Source organism: Osmerus eperlanus, chromosome 11 (genome assembly GCF_963692335.1).
Source record: "Osmerus eperlanus chromosome 11, fOsmEpe2.1, whole genome shotgun sequence".
NCBI classification, from domain to species: domain Eukaryota; kingdom Metazoa; phylum Chordata; class Actinopteri; order Osmeriformes; family Osmeridae; genus Osmerus; species Osmerus eperlanus.
The window spans coordinates 8,105,001-8,119,086 of NC_085028.1; the positions used below are offsets into that span (position 1 = coordinate 8,105,001).

Below are 14,086 nucleotides of genomic sequence, written 5' to 3' on the forward strand. Positions count from 1 at the left end.
ATATGTGTGTTTGTTTCATCAAGCTTTATTGGACAAAGTAAAGGTCACCATTTTCACAGAATTATTACTGAAGTGACAAATACAAGTGGCACAAGGTGACAAAGAGAGTTTTCATATCCTGGCTCACGGCTTTGGTTGGCCTCACATGGTACCCACTGGACAGGAAGCTGTTCTCCTAGCCTTCCGAGAACTGCCGGAAGAGGGCCTCTGATTGGCTGTCTACGAATTCTGGAACAAAGTGGATCTCCAGGATTTCGGAGAAGCCCTCAGACAGGCTGGGAGGAAGAAACTTTTTCCTGGGAGGGAGATGGGAATTCTGTTCATAAGACAAACCAACCCTAGCCTGTCTCTTTTTTTTCCTTTTCTCTTGCTCCCTCTTTTTCTCGTCACTTTCTCTCTCCTGTCTCAAAACTCCATGGCAGAGCAGATAGATGTGGACTGGCTGTATGTAGGTGAGGTAACCACAACTTACTTATAGCTGTGGAACACCATGTCGTTGACCTTGACGTGTTTGACAGTGGAGGGCATCATCTCACGGAACTGCAGAACACCAGAAGAAGACGAGTTTAATGTGTGAGACACTCAGAATCACCAAGGAAACAGAGCTGTATCAAAAACTAATTTACCAAGAAGACAGATGGACAGTTAATACATTAGAATAAAATAAGGAGGGAAAGAGATTGAAGATAAAGGTGGGAGAAGACAAAGAGGACGTACAGATGATAGAGTGAGGAGAGATGGAGAGAGAGAGGATCATTAATATATAGAGAATAAGGGATATTACTCTGTTGTTGTGCTTGGCCTGCTCCAGAGAAGCAGAGAACAGGAAACAGCGACAGAAGACCCCTGCAGTCTGGGCCACCTCCACATACCTGGAGATGAATTCAAACACACACATGTTTACAACACACACAATTTCTACACACACACAAACACACATACACAAATAAGACACACACATAGAAGCACTGGGGCAAAAACACACAAAAGTTACCGTTTGCGAGACTCAATGTCTGGGTTGGTGTTGTCAATGACAACACTACGGCCCTCCTTCAGGGCCCGCTGACACGCTGACACACAGCTCTGCCAGGAGCCCAGGGTGTCCTGACACATACAGGTCAGAGGTCACAAGGTGGTTTCAGGGGTCACGTAGGGTTCATGTCTGATTGGCTGAGCCATGGCTCCCCCTATACTTACCCTATTGGCGTAGGCGTAGCCCTGAGGGACGATGTATTTGTGGAAGAATGTAGACTTTCCCGCTGGAGGACAAGAAAAGGTGGGAGAGAGAGACAGAGGAGTGTCGGCGTAAGAGAAAGAGTTAGAAAGACAAAGAAAGTAAGAAAGAAAGAAAGAAAGAAAGAGAAAATGAGAGTGTATGAGAGAGAGAACGAGAGAGGAGAATGATCCTAAACTAAGAGAATAATAAGACTGTAATTTTAAGAATGTAAAACATTCCACTCACAAGCAGGGTAACCAACTGCAACAATGATTTCCTGTTTGCCGGAAGTGAGAGAGGCACTGGGTGGGTCGTACAGGCGGGCATTGACGTCTAACTTCCTCTAAGGGAGAAAATGTCATGCACACACACGTTTAAGATACCCCTTGAAACATCTTCCCAACTCTGTTTTCCAGGCACAGCAGGTCCAGTCACTCACTGGGTCAAAGTCAGGCAGACTGTAGGGGGCACTCTTCCAACCCAGGAAGAACTCCTCTGGAGTGTGGAATTGCAGCTTGAGGTTCAGAGCAAACTGGGGGAGGGATAGAGGTTAGAAGGGGGATGGAGAGAGACAGAGCGAGGGAGAGAACGAAAGGGAGAGGAAGGAGGAGAGTGAGTGTGAGAGGGTAGTAGGGGTCGGGTCTTTCTCGCTGTGCTCTCACCGGTCGAGAGATACAAGGGCAGTCTCACCAGTCTGTCACTGCAGGAGAAATCTTTCTTCTTCTTCCCTGGAGCCCAGTTGACCGGCCGGCCTGCTGCATCTGATTCAGAGCACAATGTCAGCACTGTGTGTGTGTGTGTGTGTGTGTGTGTGTGTGTGTGTGTGTGTGTGTGAGAGCGAGAACAATCAGCTGACTCACCTCCCACATATAAACTCTGGCTCCTGTCCACAGACATGCCTCCGTTGGCCTGGACACACACACACAAACAAACATGTTAGTCTACACTTCACACACAGCACAGCTTGTGGGATTTAACACCGTTCACGGAATGGAAATACTGAGAAAATGGATGACACACCAAGGCTAATCTAAATATTGTTGTGACAGAGGGTGTGTATGAGGGTGCCTGAAGGGGTGTGTCTGACAGAGTGTGTGAGGGTGTGTCTGTGCCTGAGGGTGTGTGTGTTTGTCTTACCTTCTCAGACAGGTGCTCCCACATCCCTGTCACAGGCTTTCTGTACACACCAGGACCGGATGCTACAAACACCTGAACACACACACACACACACACACACACACACACAGACACACACACACACACACTATAACACTCCATATGTGTGTATGTATAGAGGGATGAGTGTGCATGTACTGAATGTGTGCAGGTGTGTGTGTGTGTGTGTGCAGGTGTGTGGGTGTGTGCAGGTGTGTGGGTGTGTGCAGGTGTGTGTGTGTGTGTGTGTGTGTGCAGGTGTGTGTTTCCCACTCCACCTGTATAGGTAGCTGGAGGGTTTTCAGGATGTTCTCTACTTTCAACTTGAAGTCCTCTGGTTTCAGCTTGCCTCTGGTAATGCCCATCTGGTTAGTGAAGAACACCACCTGAGAAGAAGGAGTTTCCTCAGGGTCGAAAGTCAACACTGTACAGCTCTGTATGGCTTAGCACACCACTAGTCTTAACTAGTCTCTAGTTAAGACCTTGTTTGTGTTCCACTTCCAAAGGTGGATCTCATGCAGTACATGTGGTGTCCCTCTAACCTTGTAGCCTTTCTGCAGCAGGCTGGCCAAACGAGGCTGGATCTCAGGGAACAGAATCCTGACGATCAAAGCAAGAATGGGTCACCATGTTAACATAGTGAATCTGTAAAAGTAGCTGTGGATCATATAGCCTGTTTACCATTAGTGGCTAAATAAAAGGTCACTCCAGACAGACAGACAGGCAGACAGGCATACCCCCCCACACACGCACAAACATAAAACGATGGGCAGGCATACTTCCAGTCATCAGGGCCAGTAGGAAACACCTTCCCTGACTTGGTAGTGATGATGCAACCGTCAATGTCGAAGCCTGCAATCTGGTGCACAGATGAGGGGATAAGGGGTTAGTCTCAATCATCTACAGTGGCCTCCTCTTCTTCACCCTTTTTTTAAGACAGCACTAAACTCTTATATACCTGGACATGACCATACTGCAGAAACAAAACAGTTAGTCAGAAAACAGATAGTTAGACTGACCTTATTTCTTCCTTTCACTCCAGCAGCTGTATAGAGCAGCAGGTTTCCTATCTGTTCCCACTGGCTCTGGGAACAGGCTGCAGATGACAATGATGATGATGATGATGAATAAGCTGAGTGCTTGGTGCTGCTGGCCCTCTCTGCCAGCTCCTGTAGCTGTCTGAGTTTCTCTTCAGCCAGGCGCTCATCCTCATCCTCAGTGGCCCTCTGGCGCTTCCCCCTGGGGTCCTCATCAGGGCTGTGTGACCGCTTGGATGCCTGAACAAAAACAGTAATTTCCTTGGTTGCACGTAAAACATGTTGTGGCATCATGATCAGAAGTCTTGCACACATGAGGGACATCCCTGTACCTTCTTGGGAGAAGAAGCAAAGAAGTCTTTGATGCTGCGTTTGGGAGCAGGGCTCTCGTTCTTCCCTCCCCTGGTCTTGTCTGTGGCCTTGAGCCTCTCGGCACCCATGGTTCTTGGTTCTGGGGAGCCATCAGAGTACTGGACCCAGAAGGGGTGGCTCTGGTGGACCAGGAAGAGGGTGCCGTCCCTGGGAAGCCGCCCTGACTGGCCCCTGATAAGGTTCTCATCACTAAGGGAGCAGGGATTAGGACCCAGCTGAGAGGGTGGGGAGGGGTAATATGGAGGCAGAGAGAGAGAATTAATAAAGCGAGGGGAAAGTTAGATAGACACAGAGAGAGAAGAGTGGCGAGGGGGACAGAATGATGATGGTTATAAGATGAGCTGCAAAGTCAAAACAACACCGAAGAGGGAAAGATAAAGATACTGTTTGTAAGATAAAGTGAGGTACAGTTGAGCATGGGCGTGGACAGATGCTGGTACCTGAGTCACAAGAACATTCTGGTCTGCATAGCACGCTACCAGCTTCACTAGGGAGAGAAAGGCAGAACATGCTCTAAGCCATCAGATAGACATACAGGCAGGCAGAATTTAAATAAAGGCATCCTCCTCCCTCTCTTACCCTGGTGTCTGGAGCACTTCTTATCGGCGACTCCGGTCACCGGACCTCGACCCAGAATCACGGCTCGTCCGTCCGGTAGTGGGACGCAGGAACCTTCTTTACTCACCAGAGTGCACTGCATTTCTCTGCAGCAAATAAGAGAGTAATGTTACTCTTAAATAAAGCTTTTACGAAAATGACTTCCAAATAACTGACATTATTTAACTGACAAGAAATTCAGTCACATGGTTAAATCAATTAAGCCAGTAAACTAGCAAAACAGATCTAAATGATGCCCTAGCCCGCTCTTATTGGCTGTGTGGACTTTGTTCATCATGAACACAAACTTGCTCAAGCTTTGCTTTGTTATACTATTGCTAAACTACTGAATTGACGCCAACATAATATTCAGTACTACTACTATGTCGTACGTGCAAGTATAATGCAAGACACTCTTTATTATTCCGTAAATTATTCCGTTCCTCAACAAATCTAGCTTACTTTTCAGGAGATTTGCGGCACGATTTAGCAAGTTAGCAAGTTAGCAAGTTAGCTTCATCACTTCTGAGAGCGGAGTAGATTCAGTGTTACACCAATGAAATTAAACGTGTCCATCATCAAAATACATCCGTGTAGGGCTCGGGTCTTTGGGTGTATTCCGTCTAGGAAGTTCAGTTAAGGCAGAGAATCCGGAGTGATTGTGTTTAGTTAAAGTATCCCCCGGAATCATTAGGTTTCCGTGAAACCGTGAAAAGGATTGTGCCAAGTCAAAATGAACCACATGCCCAGTGGCGGCGCCAGAGAATTTTTCATGCAGGTGCTGAGATCATTGACAGGGGGAGCTGCGCAATTATATATATATTATATTTCTATAAATACTATCAGGGCCAGAGTGGGACCCATTTTCAGCCCGCGAGTGTAATGGCCAAAACCAGCCCATCCCCACCAGGGGCCGAGGCATACGTTTAACATTCGGGGCTTAACCCAAATTTAGGACCTAGTCAAGGTTTTGATGTGAGCTGAAATCGGAACTTACTACTTAGTTACTAACGTCACTACGTCACGAAAACACGCGTGACTACCTTTGGCAGAACATTCGTTTCGCATCTGTTAACTTGGGGGATAGCTAGGCTAACTATAGCTTTACTGCAAGGCAGCTGCAGAAACGCCACAAGCAAAGAGGCCAGGGTGATAACTATTTACTCATTTTACAGAAATTGTACCCTCTCTAGTTTCATTTGAAGCGCATTACTTGCACCTGAGAATTTAGATTGGTTTGGGGTTAAGTTTGTGTATGTGCAATAGGCTACAAATAAAATTGGATTTGACTACTAAATCAAGCACTGATGCTATACCCCACCAACACGTTTTTTCTCGTAGGCAAGTCATCGGACAGGATTCTCTGACAGCCTACATTACAGCCATTACATATGTGTGCCATACAGCTGGTTGACAATGCTGATGAGTTGGCGAGTTATACGATGCATGACTGGTCAGGTGACTTTTAAAAACAGGTTAGACTGGTTAGAGTTTTCTGCATCCTTTCCTCCTCGCCCAAATAAGTTGACTGACTTGCGATCCCTTCTGCACTGGCCACTGAGACGTGGCCCTGCCCTTTTTATGGTGGAAACCTGGCCTGGCATTGGATACTCAGAAAATGGCCCTCCTCCAGTTCAGTCTCTTCCCAGAACTGTACTTTCACTCTGATGGTGTTCTGTGCTGTTCAGACTGTCCTTCGGTCACTGGATTATATCTTTCATGTCAGTTTTTCTATGTGTCATTATCAGTGTGATATAAGCAGTGGATTTACTATAAAAACAGGCAAGTCTAACTTCTGTTTATGTTTTTTTTGTGCAGCTAGTTGCAGATCAGTAGTCTATTTCAAGAGAGAGACAGGATTTTTTGGGAACATTTTGATTGTTTATCTGCATGTGCTTGATTTGGGTTACATCTCTTAACACAGTTCTGTCACATTCCTCCATGCAGAGTGACCTCACCTGCTTACGAGATAACTTAGCCTTCCTGTTCCCAGTCAACTACCCCCAACGCCCCCCTACCCAGCCATGACTCAGAGCAGCAGCAGCTCCTCTCTTCTGGAGGAGTCTTACTCCTCCCTGATGAGGGGCATCCAGGAGCTGGACCTCGGTGGGCCCAGCATCCCCTCCGACCTGGTCCTCATCGGGGACCACGCCTTCCCCCTGGCCATGAACACCCGGGGCCAGGTCCTGATGGCGGCGTCCTTCTATGGCCGTGGCCGCCTGGTGGTCCTGGGCCACGAGAGCTACCTTACCACCCTCCCCAATCTAGTGGACAATGCCCTGGCCTGGCTGAGCGCTGATCCAGCCCAGGGCAGCCCGTCTGTGGGGATCAACCCCAGCTGCAGCGCCCTGGTGGGTCAGATCAGCGGGGGCCGCATGGAGACCCGGGTGGGGCCTCTGACCCAGGGGCTGGGGGTGTACGTAACCAATGTCTACAGTGTGAAGGGGGAGGAGAAGGGGCTGGTGGAGTTCATGAAGGCTGGAGGCGGGCTGCTGCTGGCGGGGCAGGCCTGGAGCTGGGCCCAGTCAAACCCAGGACAGAACACGTTGCTGAACTTCCCTGGGAACCATGTGTCCAGCGTGGCGGGGGTCTACTTCTCGGAGCACTGTGGGGAGGTGGCGTCTCTCCCTGTGCCCCCTCAAATACCTTCCAGCTGGATGGCTGTGGCGTGAGTAATCCCTTTTCAGAAAGAGAGGGGGGAAAAGAAGAGAGATTGGGTGGAGAGATAGAAAGAGAGAGAGTGTGTGTATGTGCATGATGGACAAAGAAATGTGGTAGGACAGGCTTTAAGGGCAACAAAACAGGTGGGACAGAGAGAATGAGAGGGCAATAAAGAGAAAGGTATGTTAACCAGTGTTATGTGTGCTATCATGCAACTGCCACTACTCAAAGGTGGGCAGTTGTTTCACTCAGGTCTGTGGAGGACGGAGCTTAATGTTTTATGTAGTGCACAAAGTGAGATGGAGGAGAGCTGTAAATAAACTATACTTAGAATGTCCTTTAATATTACTTATACCTCACTGTCGCTCGCTTACTCCCTTGCTCCTCCCTCTCTCTCTCTCTATCTCTCTCCCTCTCCCTCCCTCTCTCCAGTATAGAGAAGGACTTCAAGGATGACCTGGAGTTCCTGCTGAAGGGTGTGTCTGAATTTGACATCCAGGGCGGAGCTGTTCCCTCCGAGGTGCTTGTCCATGGCCCTCTGGCCTTCCCCATCGGCTCCGCCCATGGCAGCTGTTCCTTCCTGGCCGGGGCTTACTACGGCCAGGGGCGGGTCATCGTGGTTTCACATGAGGGCTACCTGAATCGTGTGGAGCTCGACACATTTTGGACAAACGCCGTCCGTTGGTTGGATGAGGGCCGTAATGGGCTGGTAGGCGTGGCCCCCGGTCTTGACACAAGCTTTCTCCGCCAATCAGGGCTGGCGTGTGAGCAGACAGGCTTCAGGAAGGACCTGAGTGTGTATGTGTGCAAGTCCTACAGCGACCAGCATGCTGAGGACATCCAGCAGTTTGTAGCAGAGGGAGGGGGGCTCCTGATTGGGGGGCATGCCTGGTGGTGGGCAAGCCAGAACCCTGGGAGCAACCCCCTCACAGAGTACCCAGGTACACTCCAACCTCAGGCACAGCGCCAATATAGAACACCTTGTATATCCATCTATCTACATGATCCCTATCCACTACAGTTTATATTTCATACTTACATACTGTATATATAAGTGAGTGTGTGTGTGTGTGTGGTGTCTGGTGTGATTACACCAGAAGTAATCCCAGCAAATAATCATACAAAAATGATCCTACATGCCAGAGGAAGAACACAGTAAAACACATACCACACAGTATCTCCATATGTACATACTTTATTAGTTCAAGTAGTTTGTTACTGGCACTATACATTATAGGTGCAATAGGTAAATGCCTGTTGGTGTTGTTTACATTCCCTAGGCAACCGCATCCTGAACAGGATGGGCCTGAGCCTGTTGGGCAACACAGTGCCGGCAGGCTGCTACCCAGCCCCAACCCCCGGTCAGTCATGCTCTCAGGGATACCACTTCCGGCAGCTTCTGCGCCGCTTTGCCAGTCACGTGAACACTGGGGCGGAGCTAACACAGCATGAGGAGACCTGTCTTAAGAAGCTGGGCAAAGACTGCTCTATGTTCCTGAACATGCAGGCGTACGACTGCTCCTCGTACGCCAACGTCCTCTCCTCGCTGACCGACATCCTGAAGCAGGCTTCCGTCCCACAGGTACACTTGATCTGACTATTAGTACAGCACCTTTTAGGACTGTTCCATTGGCTGTGGTTTGATGGGCGAACTGAACCAATTTCACCCATATATTTCACATTATACTCTAAGGTTACTCTCCTCCTCTCAAGCCAGCCTACAGGTATTTTCTGCACTCCCTTCCTCACAGGTGTGCCAGTCATGCCCGGTCAGCCAACCCAAGGACCACCTGCTCTTGAGTGTGGGGGCGGAGGTATACAAGGTGTGCCCGGACCCGGATGCCCTCCTGCCGTACCTCATAAAGGACCAACCCGTCATGGGGGTGCGGTACAATACTAACATCACCATCAGAACCAAGACTGGAGGTGAGGTCTTCATATAGAGACTATACGTCTGTCTGTCTGTCTGTTCGTCCATCCCTGTTTCCATGTCTGATTGGTTAAACTGTGTGTGTTTGTGTTTCAGGTTCAGAGGAGTGGATCAGTACAGGTCTCTACCTCTCCCCTGGTATGAGAACATACATGGCCTTTCCCCCAGAGATGGTCAACCAGGGCTGGAAGGTATACCAGATTCCTCATAAAAACACGCAGAAATTCTCTCCCTTATCTCCAATCAACACATACTATATGCATTCACAATTAAATTGCATGCAAGTGTTATGCTTCTCTAAATGATAATGTTCGTTTATGTGTGTATTTGTCAACCTCAGGTGCAGATTGGCTGTCAGACTGATTACATTGGGAACTCATCAGAACTGAAGCGGGCGCCGTCGGTCTGCCAGAAAATGCCTGTCGACTCGGAGATGATGCAGGTGTGGAACCTGTGGGGCGGGCTCATCTACGTGGTGGCTCCGCCCAACACGGAGGTAGATGGGGCTGAGGTCATGGTTCAGGTGGCCATACCGGCACCCTACTACAAGTCTGGTGAGTGTGTGTGTCGGTGTGCGTGTGTGTGTGTGTATTTAGAAGACCGAGAGAGAGGTAGTGCTGGTTGAAAATAACATAAGTAAATGTAATTGTAAAATGTTACATGCTGAGTGTAAAATGTTAGTATTTTGATCATAGTACCTGAGTGTTCACGTGGCCATCATGTGGTTTCGTTCACCCATGTATTCATCTGATGTTTGTGTGTTGATGGTCTTATTTGTAGTGTATCAAATTGTAGTGTGTTAAATTGTTGATTGTTTGTTTGTTTTGTTTTTGTTTGTATTGTATGTTAGGACTCTCTTTGTAATGAGAGGGTTCATCTAAAGCTGTTTACCCTCGTGAGTTTCATCATTTCATTCATAAATATTTGAGTTGTCCTATTGGTTGCTCATCCCCCTACAGGTGTGACAACCCTTGCTGATTGGATGATCCTGCGCACTGCCCCCTCCCCTTGGGCGGAGCTGGAGTTTGAGAACATCATCCTGACGGTGCATTCGGATGTGGTGCGCGGCCTGGAGCGCCCTGATGAGGTCGCTGCGCTCTGGGATGACATCATGAGGGGCGTTGCTGACCTGGCCGCTGTGCCTGCCAAGTTCACCCGCAAGGAGCGCTTCGTAGCGGACGTCCAGATATCACATGGTCTCTCTCCGTCTGCATATCTCTCTCTCTCTCTGTCTGTCTGCCCATTTTTTTTTCTCTCTCTCTGCATCTCTCACTCTCTCTGCATCTCTCTCTCTCTGTGTTTCTCTGTCTGTCTGCCCATCTTTGTCTTTATTTCCCTCTCTCTTCCTGTCTGCAAATATTTCTCTCTCTCACGTCAAAGCATCACACTGAATACTCGTGTACTTCTCTGGAACCCCCAGGCTTCATGCACGCGGGCTACCCCATCATGATCCAGTCCTGCTCCGCCGCAGAGCTGGTGAACGTTAAGCAGGCACGGAGCTCCGGCATCTGGGGGCCCATCCACGAGCTCGGGCACAACCAGCAGAGACGGGCCTGGGAGTTCCCCCCCAACACCACCGAGTGCACCTGCAACCTGTGGTCCGTGTACGTGCATGAGCAGGTTCTGGGGGTGGACCGGGGTCAGGCCCACCCCAACATGGCTCTGGTGAATCGGCAGATCCGGGCTGAGCAGTACGCCAAGGGGGGGCGGGACCTGGGGGCCTGGGACATGTGGACCGCCCTGGAGACCTACATGCAGGTGACAAGGGGGAGGGATTTGTAGAACCTGTTTGTAGAACGTCCTAGAACACACTCTAGGACGTGTCTTGGAAACATCTTTTTACAGTGTGCTCCGTGACACCTTTCTAAACACTCCCTGTGTTTTACCACTCCCACACACTCCCTCCATCCATCTTTTCTCTTATTTTTTCCAGCTCCAGGATGTGTTTGGCTGGGAGGCCTTCAAGAAGGTGTTTGCACAGTACCACACCATGCAGAACGTTCCTGGGGACAACGCGGGAAAGATGAACGTGTATGCACAGACCTTCTCCCAGGTGGTGGGGAAGAACCTGGCTTCCTTCTTTAAGGCCTGGGGCTGGCCCATAGATGGTGCCACTGAGGAGAAGCTCTCCTCCCTGCCAGCCTGGACAGACCACCCCATGGCTCAATACGGCTAACCTGGAGAGACACCGACCGGGGGGGGGATATATGGATATCTGTACAAGAATTTAGCTGTAGTTGGTGAAGGGAGGTGAAGGGACCTATGACTGTACTGTGTGTGTGGAGTAGGCATGTGACAGTTCATTTATTGCTCTGACTGACACTTTAATCAAAAACCGAAATGGCGGATAAATGCATCTTTATTATTTAACAGTTACACTTGTTTAACAACTGTAACATAATCATAACATTTTGCTTTCTATAAATTATAATAAATAGCACACATACAAACAAATAGTGACACTGATTTCTGATATGAAAACTCGTCAACTCGTATCATGTTGTTATTTGCAAATGTAGGCTACCTCAAGCCCTCACAGAATTACTTCCATGGCAACTGAACTGACACACTGAATATTCACCGTATTGTAGAACATGATTTATTCATTCAATTGTGAACGTATTTTTACGGTTGAAGCAATTGCACACCGGCATGGGCCAGTTATTTTAACTGCATCAACTGAAATGGAAATTGAAAAAGAAATTCATGAAAAATATTGCTTGATATTAGTAGCCCCAGATTTGAGATCATTTATTCAGACAGTATTCCTAATGTTAACCTTTTGCCTACGGATAGCCTGGGAACCAGACCCATCTGCAAGCTCATGGTTAATGTCGGCCAAAGGAACTGCGCCCCACGTTTCATGCCTGGCAGTGGTTATGGAACAGCTGCCCGACTGGCGAGGTATCGAACTGCTGCAGGAAAGCGCTGAGCTCGGTCAGAGAGTGCTGGTCGACCCTGTTCTGCTCGGTGTTACGAGCGGTGGCGGCGCCGCTGAGAACGGGCCTCCCGTTCGCGTCCACGCAGCAGTAGGCGTTCCACATGTAGTCGGGGATGTTGACTCTCCTTACGTTGTTCTTGATAATCCAGTTGTCGGTGGAGGGAACGGCGCCCACCAGGACATACGCCTCGGAACACTGGGTCCGGAAAATGTCGGAGAGGTCCAACTCGTGGATCCTCCACGCATCCTGGTTGAATTTGGGGTTCTGCGGAACCACGTTGGTCAGAGTGAAGGTGGCGTTACGACCTGGGACTTAAAGAGAAGAGAAGGATTGGGGTAGAGATGGGGGGGAGGTATAAAGGAATGAACATGAGGTGATTTAAAAACATTTTCCCAGTAAAACATTTGCTAAACAGTTAATAATGTAAGCCTATGGGCCAGGACATCTAACCAGGGTTCCAAGAATTGCCCTACCAGCATGGTGTCCATTGGGGTTCAGGTGCCCGCGGACAAAGCCAGAGTGTTTGTAGTCCTCGTTCAAGGCCTGCCTCTCACCCAGGAAGATGTCAGGATTGTCCTTGCCCAGCCAGTAACCATCCTTCATCTCAGCTGCCCAAGAACTGTTCACAAGCTTACACATAAAAACAAACATTTTGATTCATTTTCACAGTTCTGTGAATATTTCCAATAAAAATCTTTCAATCAGTGAATATATTTTTTTGTCTTTTCTTCTCCAAAGGTTACTTCAGCACTTCAAAAGTTTGCCTCTGAAAGTAATTAAGCTAACTTGTCTTGCACGCCAGCTATGTAGAAGTAATTTGACTTTTTAACATGAACCAAATCAAATTGACCTCAGATATCTGAGCCAATTGCGCTCCCTTTTACATGCTACTGACCCTAGCCTTGACCTCCGCTCCCTGCCTTCAATTTCCAAGTACCTGCCTGTAGTTTGAAAGTCAAATCAAACGCACCTCACTACAAAACAACACCACAGCCACCTTTCTGTTGCCTCAGACTCTGGCCCCCGTCCCAGTGACCCACCTGGGGCTCCACAAACCAGCGCTTCTCCCGGCCTCCACCATTGCTGGGCTGGAAGCGGTAGGCTGAGTACACAGCGATGCGGTGGGTGGTGTCATACAGCGTGGCAAAGTGGTACCGGTTGGCAAAGCGTTGACATAGGCGGGCAGCACCTGGCGTGGTGGCGCCCCACTCCGGAACCTTCCCCTGGTAGAAGTACTCCAGACACTCCGGAACGTCCTGGAATCGAGCAACTACATCCGCCTTGACGATGGAGAGGGAAAGGGAGAAGAGGAAAGAGGGGAGGACATGCATGGCTGCTGTTGCTGCAGTCTGCGTGATAGTGGAAGGTTTGAGCTGGAGGGGTCTAGCTTGGTTGGGGCCCTGGTCTGATCTGGTGTGGCTACACTGGCTTAACCTGTTCTAACCTGGGTTATATAGTCTTATTACACACACCAGCTACTCCTCCTCTCTCTAACACTGCCTCTCTCTCTCTTTATTATCTGAGTTTCTGACACGTGAAGGACCCTCCTCGTGTGTAAAGGACCAGGTGCATGGAGGTCAGTGGAAGTTGTAGCTGCATCTGTTCTGCAGCGTTCAGTGTCCTCAGGAACAACATCACGACTGAAAATACACGTGAAAGCTCAGCAGCTCAAGGATGAATCACTCAAGTTAGGTTGATTAGAAGAAATGACAAAAAAATAAAGCAGAAACACACTCTCCCCAGGCGTTTGATGGTAGGAGTTCAAAATAAACATTTGGTTACACAACCCTGGTCTCACATGTTGGTTTCCCAGGCTACAGGGGGAAATGGTAGGGGGTGGGAGGTAGAGAGGTTGGGAGGAGGGGGAGGGGTAGAAAGGTGGAAGGGTGGAGAGGCGGTGGCATGGAAGAGAGTGGGGGTGTAACTGTGAGGTGAAGGAGACGTCGAGAGATGGAGGGGTGAAAGGGTAGAGTAGTGAAGGCTGTGAAAGACCTAGAGGTGGAAGGTTGAGGGTTAGAGGGGAAGACTGTGGAGGAACAAGATCAGTGTTGCACAATGCTCTTCCTGGAAAGCTACTGTCTTGTAGAGGATTCTACATTATTGTTTACATCTCTGATCCACACCTGATTCTAAGAACTCGCTTGTTGACAAGCTTGTCTTGTTTCAACTGGGATTG

The 14,086-nt window shown here is 48.9% G+C and overlaps 3 protein-coding genes across 3 annotated transcripts; 1 reads left to right on the forward strand and 2 right to left on the reverse strand.

Moving 5' to 3' along the window:
* Positions 1-5: 5 nt before the first annotated feature.
* Positions 6-5,033, reverse strand: pnkp (polynucleotide kinase 3'-phosphatase). Its single transcript, XM_062472249.1, has 18 exons — positions 4,840-5,033; positions 4,360-4,484; positions 4,221-4,267; positions 3,741-3,995; positions 3,391-3,648; positions 3,151-3,230; positions 2,914-2,971; positions 2,650-2,757; positions 2,354-2,425; positions 2,077-2,125; positions 1,907-1,977; positions 1,656-1,748; positions 1,463-1,559; positions 1,198-1,259; positions 995-1,104; positions 785-872; positions 473-540; positions 6-296 (listed from the first exon to the last, which is right to left on the reverse strand). The coding sequence occupies exons 2-18, from the start codon at positions 4,478-4,480 to the stop codon at positions 176-178; spliced, it is 1,758 nt and encodes a 585-aa protein (XP_062328233.1). The 5' UTR covers positions 4,481-4,484; positions 4,840-5,033; the 3' UTR covers positions 6-175.
* A 584-nt stretch (positions 5,034-5,617) lies between these two features.
* Positions 5,618-11,470, forward strand: zgc:162193 (TRPM8 channel-associated factor homolog). Its single transcript, XM_062472887.1, has 10 exons — positions 5,618-6,159; positions 6,325-7,045; positions 7,471-7,979; positions 8,319-8,620; positions 8,790-8,964; positions 9,065-9,159; positions 9,309-9,522; positions 9,928-10,164; positions 10,389-10,726; positions 10,902-11,470. The coding sequence occupies exons 2-10, from the start codon at positions 6,402-6,404 to the stop codon at positions 11,142-11,144; spliced, it is 2,757 nt and encodes a 918-aa protein (XP_062328871.1). The 5' UTR covers positions 5,618-6,159; positions 6,325-6,401; the 3' UTR covers positions 11,145-11,470.
* On the reverse strand, positions 11,454-13,369 carry si:dkey-243k1.3 (endonuclease domain-containing 1 protein-like). The gene is made up of 3 exons (XM_062472888.1): positions 12,951-13,369; positions 12,384-12,540; positions 11,454-12,221 (listed from the first exon to the last, which is right to left on the reverse strand). Exons 1-3 carry the CDS (start codon positions 13,239-13,241, stop codon positions 11,830-11,832), a joined length of 840 nt encoding a protein of 279 aa, XP_062328872.1. The 5' UTR covers positions 13,242-13,369; the 3' UTR covers positions 11,454-11,829.
* Positions 13,370-14,086: the final 717 nt, after the last annotated feature.

Coding starts and splice junctions, on each gene's coding strand:
- pnkp (XM_062472249.1), bottom strand. CDS start 4,480: ATGCAGTGCACTCTGGTGAGTAAAGAAGGTTCCTGCGTCCCACTACCG. Junction 1,978..2,076: donor CCAGAGTTTATATGTGGGAG/GTGAGTCAGCTG, acceptor GCTCTGAATCAG/ATGCAGCAGGCCGGCCGGTC. Junction 1,749..1,906: donor TCTCCTGCAGTGACAGACTG/GTGAGACTGCCC, acceptor TCCCTCCCCCAG/TTTGCTCTGAACCTCAAGCT.
- si:dkey-243k1.3 (XM_062472888.1), bottom strand. CDS start 13,241: ATGCATGTCCTCCCCTCTTTCCTCTTCTCCCTTTCCCTCTCCATCGTC. Junction 12,541..12,950: donor GCTGGTTTGTGGAGCCCCAG/GTGGGTCACTGG, acceptor TTTATGTGTAAG/CTTGTGAACAGTTCTTGGGC. Junction 12,222..12,383: donor CCCCAATGGACACCATGCTG/GTAGGGCAATTC, acceptor CTTCTCTTTAAG/TCCCAGGTCGTAACGCCACC.
- zgc:162193 (XM_062472887.1), top strand. CDS start 6,402: ATGACTCAGAGCAGCAGCAGCTCCTCTCTTCTGGAGGAGTCTTACTCC. Junction 7,046..7,470: donor TCCAGCTGGATGGCTGTGGC/GTGAGTAATCCC, acceptor CCCTCTCTCCAG/TATAGAGAAGGACTTCAAGG. Junction 8,965..9,064: donor CATCAGAACCAAGACTGGAG/GTGAGGTCTTCA, acceptor TTTGTGTTTCAG/GTTCAGAGGAGTGGATCAGT.